Source organism: Carlito syrichta, unplaced genomic scaffold (assembly GCF_000164805.1).
Source record: "Carlito syrichta isolate Samal-C Ts95f unplaced genomic scaffold, Tarsius_syrichta-2.0.1 Scaffold313976, whole genome shotgun sequence".
Lineage (NCBI taxonomy): Eukaryota > Metazoa > Chordata > Mammalia > Primates > Tarsiidae > Carlito > Carlito syrichta.
In genome coordinates this window covers 52,322-59,916 of record NW_007258072.1, presented here as the reverse complement: position 1 = coordinate 59,916, position 7,595 = coordinate 52,322, and the positions used below count along the sequence as shown (strand labels likewise).

The 7,595-nt window shown below is 41.2% G+C and overlaps 1 protein-coding gene across 1 annotated transcript in view; it reads right to left on the bottom strand.

Moving 5' to 3' along the window:
- Window positions 1-4,533: 4,533 nt before the first annotated feature.
- SRSF12 (serine and arginine rich splicing factor 12) overlaps window positions 4,534-7,595 on the bottom strand; it is a 13,456-nt gene continuing 10,394 nt past the window's right edge. Inside the window, exon 5 of the mRNA XM_008070723.2 lies at window positions 4,534-6,555. Within this exon, the coding sequence (XP_008068914.1) occupies window positions 6,186-6,555 (370 nt within the window). The 3' untranslated portion in view covers window positions 4,534-6,185. The remainder of the gene's footprint in view (window positions 6,556-7,595) is intronic.

The window sequence follows — 7,595 nt, the reverse complement described above, 5'->3', positions numbered from 1 at the left end:
CTCAGCCTCCCAAAGGCACGGGATTACAGGCTGAGCCACCGAGCCCGGCTTGATTTTTTATTTATTGTAGAAATGAGGTCTCCCCAAATTGCCAGGCTGGCCTCGAACCTGTGGCTTCAGGCAATCCTCTCACCTCGGCCTTCCAAAGTGCTGGGATTATAGGCATGAGCCACCACACCCAGTCTACTTCCTTTCTCTAGACAACAGGTGGTTGGTCTTGTAAGCTATGGCTATGGTTCTGGAAAGAAAGAATACAGGTGGTCATAAGCCAAGAATGCTGGACTGAATCTCTCAATCCACCTTTATGAAGCTGTTTTTTTTTTTTTTGAGTTGGAGTCTCACTCCGTCACCCAGACTGGAGTGCAGTGGCCGCTCCCAGCCACCGCAGCCTCGACCCGCGGGGCTCCGGCGATCCTTCCACCTCAGCCTTCCGCGGAGCTGGAACTACAGGCGCGCGCCACCACGCCTGGCTGTTTTTTTTTTGAGCTGGAGTCTCACTCCTGACTTAAAACACCAGCAAAAACAACCATAATGAACATACAAACGATGTATCTCTAGAGCTAAATATTGAACACTGTCCTTTACCTTTTATACAAACATTCTGAAAGAACCTGAACCCTGACACAGTAAGATCCTCAACTCATAATCTACTTACTACTTTAGAGATTAACAGATGTAGGTTGAATATGGAGTTCTGGATTATGGGAACCACATACTTAAAGTCACATGCTACTCTTTTTAAAATGGCAACCAACAACCCCCCGAGCATTCATCTGCAAGATGGTACTATTTCTTTTCACAAGTTCAGAGTTATGGCCTATTCCTAGAATATAACATTCGAGAGAATAATCACATAGTCCCTTCCTTTTCCAGTATAGAACAAACTATCGGCCGGGCTCGGTGACTCAGTCTGTAAGCCCAGCACTTTGGGAGGCTGAGACCAGCCTGGGCAACTTGGCAAGACTTCGTCTCTGCAATAAGTAAAAAAAAAAAAATTAGCCTGGATGTGGTAGCACGCACCTGTAGTTCCAGCTACTTGGAAGACTGAGATGGGAGGCTCACTGGAGCCCAGCGGGTCGACGCTGGGGTGGCCGTGGGTGTGCCACTGCACTCCAGCCTGAGTGGCAGAGACCCCAACTCAAAAAAAGAAAAAGAAAAAAAGAATAAACTATCATGATGCCATGTTTTGGAAAATTCTACTGATGGGGTATGATAGCCCATGTATACTTTTTATTTAACTTTGTTTCACGATTATTCCCTTACATAAAAGAGGTGATACTTGTCATAATTATTGCTAAGTACTGTTTTGACTTGAGAGATGTTGAATCAACCTGAAATATCCCCCACTTCCACTAAGGACCATATTCCAAAAAGGTGTTCGACTCAATTATCTTTGTGCTTAATTTTATGAACAGCTTTTTAAAGATATCAAGAGATAAATATGCTGGGGGCGGCAGCTCACGACAATAATCCCAGCACCTTGGGAGGCTGAGGTGAGAGAACTGCCTGAGCCCATGGGTTCGAGACCAGCCTGGGCAACATGGTGAGACCTCGTCTCTACAATAAAAAAAAAAAAAAATCAGCCGGGCATGGTAGCGCATGCCTGTAGTTCCAGCTACTTGGAAGGCTGAGGCGGAAGGATCGCCGGAGCCCAGCAGGTCCAGGGTGCGGTGGCCGTGAGTGTGCCACTGCACTCCAGCCTGGGTGACAAAGTGAGACTCCAACTCAAAAGAAAAAACGTTTTCTGAAGTGACTAAATCAAGACTTGGTAGACCAAGACCAGAGTTAATGCTGTGATCCTCAATGTCCTGTTTTCTCAAGAGTGATCTAGATGCTAAGATGCATAATCTCCACTTAGTACCAGGAAATGTTTTCTGATCAACTCTGTATCTAAGCAAGAAAACTTAAAGAAACTGACGTCTGAATGCCCACCCTGGACTTGGTGGTCTGCTGAGCCTCTTCCGTCCCCCGAACAATGCTGTGGGACAAATACATCCACATTTCACAGTGGACGAGACCAAGGCTCACAGAGGTTAGTTCACTTGCCCAAGGTTGCATAGCTAGTAAATGGGCACCTGAAATTCAAACTGAGTTTGTTTTTAGAGCTGGGGCCCTGTTCTGTCACTCGGGCTGGAGTATGGCGCAGTGATCACAGCTCACGGCAGCCTCAAACGCCTGGGCTCGAGCAACCTTCCCAACTCGGCCTCCGGAACAGCTGAGACTACGTAGGCACATGCCGCCACGCCTGGTCAATGTTAAACATCTTTTGTAGAGATGGGGTCTCATTATGTTGTCCTGGCTGGTCTTGAACTCCTGGCCTCAAGCATTCCTCCCACATCTGTCCCCCAAAGTGTTGGAATTACAGGCATGAGCCACTGCGCCCAGCCCAAGCTGAGTTTTGACTTCAAAGTCCATAAATGCCTCACTGAACCACTGGTGCTTAAATCCTAGGGAGTCCTGGACTTGTTTGGAAATCTGACAAAACCACATCAACTTTCTTTTGAGAAATGCACACACGATAGTTTGGCCCTGCGTTTCACAGGGCCTAGACCGGAAGCTCTGGATCTTAACCAGCTTCGTGATGCTGGTTAAGATCCCCCGCAGCAGACTGTACTGCATTAAATAGCATACATATACAGAATATGCTCGACATAGTCTACCACCCTGTATCGAAGACAAGTTGTGTTTTCTTTTGAGTCGGAGTCTCACACCATCACCCAGGCTGGAGTGCAGTGGCACACTCACGACCACCGCAGCCTCTACCTGCTGGGTTCAGGCGATTCTTCCATCTCAGCCTTCCAAGTAGCTGGAACTACAGGCACACGCCACCACGCCCGGCTAAATTTTTTGATTTATTGTAGAGATGAGGTCTCGCTGCCCAGGCAGGTCTCAAATCTGCGGGCTCAGACAGCCCTTTCACCTTGGCCTCCCAAAGTGCTGGGATTATAGGCGTGAGCCACCACACCCGGCCCAAGTTCAGTTTTAAGACTTTAAATAAGATATTACGATTTTAACATAGCTTAGAAGGATTACTAAAGAATTTCCATATATCTTCCTTTAAACTTTGACTAATTTTGCCTCTGTCAACGGGATCAGAGTAAGAGTAGCAATTCTTATTTATTTGTAATCCGACAGTATGTGTTAGAATAGTTAAATCGCAAGCAAACTTTACAAATAAAGTCCTGAAATTAGTTAATTTACATTTAAAAATAAATTAGCCCAGTGACATAAAATTAAATCTTAGGCTCCAAATAAATATTTTAGCAATTTCCCCATTATCTGCTAGCAGCTGCAAAATATCAGCTGCTATACAGAAATTATTGGTTCATTATTCATAGGGAGAAAGCATGCAAGCAGCTGTAGTAGCCATCTTTATTTCTGACCTTAACTTCTCCTCTATGACCCTGAATAAATGGTAGGTAGCATCCCTGCCCTAAACTTGAAAAGTAACTAAGTAAATACAGTCTCTTTAAAGAACTGATCTCAGATATCTAAAATTAAACAATTTCCTTTTTTTATTAATAAACAATCTTACCCTAAGTACCTTTCTCAAATGGCCCAAGAAACAATTCTGTGCCAAAAATGAACCCTAGAATAAAGATATTCTGGCTAGGCATGATGGCTCACACCCTTAATCCTAGCACTTTGGGAGACTGAGGCAAGAGGATCAGTTGAGGCCAGGAGTTCAAGACCAGCCTGGGCAACATAGCAAGACCTGATTTCTATCAATCAATCAATAAATTAACCAGATGTGGTGGTACACACCTGAGTACTGTCCTATGTACTCTGGAGGCTGAGGTGAAAGGATGGACTGAGAGCTCAAGAGGCAAGGCTGCAGTTAGCTATGATAGCATCACTGCACTCCAAACCAGGTGACATAGCGAGACTGTTTATAAAAAAACAAACACACGCATAAATTACAAAAAAAAGTATTCCCAGAAGACACTCTTTCAAGACACCCAGCTCATCAATTTTCACCCAGAGTCACAGAACTCATCTTCAGTGACGGCTAGTCATTTCCTAATTCTGTTCTCTCATTTTCCCCTAGGTCACGTTACCCTAGGTGACGTCTAGAGGAAAGCATCTACCTGTAAGGACTGTTCTTGGTAAGCATCTACCTGTCGAGGACTTTTCTTTCCAGAAGACACGGGTATAGCAGCCGGGACAGGGCTCTGGCGCCCAGCCACTCCGCAGCTCCATCAGTGGCCGTGCACCCGTAAAACTCAGCCCCTCTGCATTCCATTTTCCTCGTGTGCACTGGTATTCACGTGGTAAGGGCGCTGTGATGAGTGAATAACTTGAAACTCGCAGGACAGTGCCAGGTGCACAATAAAGGCCCACCAGAGTCTGAGCTCTTATCGTTCCAGCTTTTCCATCAAACCAGATAGCAGCCCCCTAAGCAGCCTAGAGGTGACGTTGGAAAACGAAGTCCGAGGGTAGTCAAGGACTCAGCAAATTCAGGAATATTGCCTGATTAACGTTCTACTAAGAGACAATGAATTAGGTAAATAGAGTAAAGACACTATACCACAGTCCTAGTTATTATTATATTTTACAACTTTGTCTGAAACATGGCACCTGGTTATTATTTAAAATGACCGCACTTGTGTGTGTGTACCCAAACATTTACAAAATACTAAAAATTACGATTAATATTTGTTTTTAGACTAGCCTTTAGGTTTTCACTAGTGCCACATAATTTTATAACTAAATTTTATTACAGTCGAACGCTTCAAAGAGTTGTAGCTTTGAAATAAATAAATGTTGCTATCATTAGAGAAAATCTATTCCGAAAGTACAATATACATGAGTTTATGGCACTTGTTCAAATATTACCAGCATTTACAAATTATTGTGTAAAGTTGATTCTTACATATAGGATCTAAAATGCAAAGAAAAATGGAATTTGTATTCAAAACAAACAGAAGCAACATTAGCTCCTACAGACTAAAAATATAAGATCAGACAGACTTTTTTTCTTAAGCACTCTAGATACAAATATTAGCTGTATGGGTTGAGAACTTTTACATTTCAATAATATAATTCAACAAAGTATACAAGTGGAGCTCTATAAATATATCCCCTCTAATAATATGCAAAGCCATTTTATCACAAATACTACCTTTGAAAAACGCTTTGAAAAATGTAAACTACAAACACATTTTCAAAGAAATTATTCGTAATAACAACTATAAAAGCAATAAATAACAAAGTTATTTGGTTTTAAAAAATGAAGGGCAGTGTAATGTAAATACTGCAAAATTGTTTCTGAAGATGTAGTCTTGTTTCTTAACACAAGGTACTAAGCACTTTCAAAAATAAGAAGACATATCTATATAATTTAAAGTTGAGCTGGAAAAAAATTAAGCAGCAGATGATAAGTATGCATATAGAAATAATGGTATAAAACATGATTTTATACAAAATGTTCCACCTTCAAACCTGTAAGGCTTCATATGGGTATTTTTGGATTGTGAGTGCTACACATCATACGTTTTAGACAAGTAGTAGCAAACTACTCAAAATCCAATATTTCTCAAGTGTTTTGACATTTTTCTAAAGTGGACAGTGGTACAGGATGCAATTTCATGTCCCTTTATCCATACTGTTCTACCCAATATAAATAGAACCTTCTTTAATTGAGTGTTTGATCTCTATATAAATTCTACTTTTTAGAATGTCAGAAATTTTGTAATGTGAACTAATAGCCATGGGGCTTGGCCCAAGTTTAAAATGAAGACACAAAAGAGACATAGGTGCCAAACAGTTAGTCTGACCTATGCAGTTACACAGTCATAATTACTTTTACATGAAAGTAAAGTGCTTTAAATTCAAAAATATCCTTGTAAAAGGTATTACTGATATTACTAATATCTAATACCCAAGTCAAATTTTTAAAATTAGTTCCATTTTTACCCATTTCCTTTGAAAAGTTCCCTTCTGTCACAATGTAAACAAAAAAATGGTCCATAAAATGGTGACATTAGACACATCATAATTTGTGCTGTGTGCCCTTAAATTGAGACCAAATCTTTATTAATCCAGATCTACAGGGATTTTATTTCTTCCACACGCCCAAAGTAACTAATATCAACTCACATTTTCTGTAAACCTTGAAGAATTTTTATTTAACATAATGAGAGGCTTAATAGCTTAAAGATTACGTAGTGCTCTTCTGCTGCTGTTCACCAACTGTTTTTATGACGATAACTCCGAGATCTGGAATGTGACCGAAAATGAGAATGTTTTGCTGTTTGTGCTTTCGCCTCAGAATTGGCATACCCTTTGGGAGATTTACATGGGGATCTTGCTATGGAGTCAGAATGTCTTCCATGTGACCTTGACTTTGTTCCTGAACTAGTCTGCTTTTGAGGTGAACTTGATTGTGATTTTCCTATTGACTTGGATCTTTTTTGAAAGGACTTGGACCGTGACCGTCCTCTAGAACCCGAATTCCTTCTTGGAGTTCTTGACTGCCTTGCTGAGGTAGACCGCCTTGGGAGTGATTTGGAACGCGACTTAGACTGGCTATAAGAAAATCGCCTGTGTCGAGACCTGCAAACATCCGTAAGGTTAGACCATACATTTCATACAAGAGGTCAGAAAACAACACTTTCAGAAACGTGTACACCTTACATAACGTTGTTTATATTTTTACTAGATAAGCAAAAGAAATAATTCTAATTTTACTATGCATTCTTTTGGTTCAAACATAAGTCACAAGTTTGTAATATTTGTTTTGTTTTTTTTTTTTTGAGTTGGAGTCTCACTCCGTCACCCAGACTGGAGTGCAATGGCCGCTCCCAGCCACCGCATCCTCGACCTGCTGGGCTCCGGTGATCCTTCCGCCTCATTCTTCCGAGTAGCTGGAATTATAGGTGTGCACAACCACGCCCGGCTGATTTTTTGATTTATTGTAGAGATGAGGTCTCGTCAAGTTGCCCAGGTGGATCTCGAACCCGCAGGCTCAGGCAATCCACTCACCTTGGCCTCCCAAAGTGCTGGGATTACAGGCTGAGCCACCGAGCCCGGCCTGTAATATTTGTTATTCTAGAATATATGACCAAAAGATTTTTACCTTGCTAGGTATGTCTTATATGGGTCAGTTCTGAGGCATGCCCCACACATTTAGTCTGAGTTACACAACTCTCAGACAAGTAGTCTCAAACCATTCAAAATCCAGTATTTCCCAAATGTTTTGACATTTCTAAAGCAGACAGTGGTACAGGATGCAATTTCATGTCAATTTATCTATACTGTTCTACCCAATATAAATAGAAACTTCTTTAAGCTCAGGAGAGAATGCATCTTTTGAATGTTTGATCTCTATATAAATTCTACTTTTCAGAATGTCAGAATTTTGTAATGTGAACTAATATCCACAGGACTTAGCACAAGTTTAAAAAGAAGACACATAAGTGACATAGGTGACAAATAGTTTAAGTCTGTCGTATGCAGTTATATAGTCATAATTACTTTTACATGAAAGTAAAGTTTTTTAAATTAAAAAATATTTTTGTAGCTGGGCTTGGTGGCTCAGTCTGTAATCTTGTGCCTTTGGGAGGCTGAGGTGAGTGGATTGCCTGAGGCTGCGG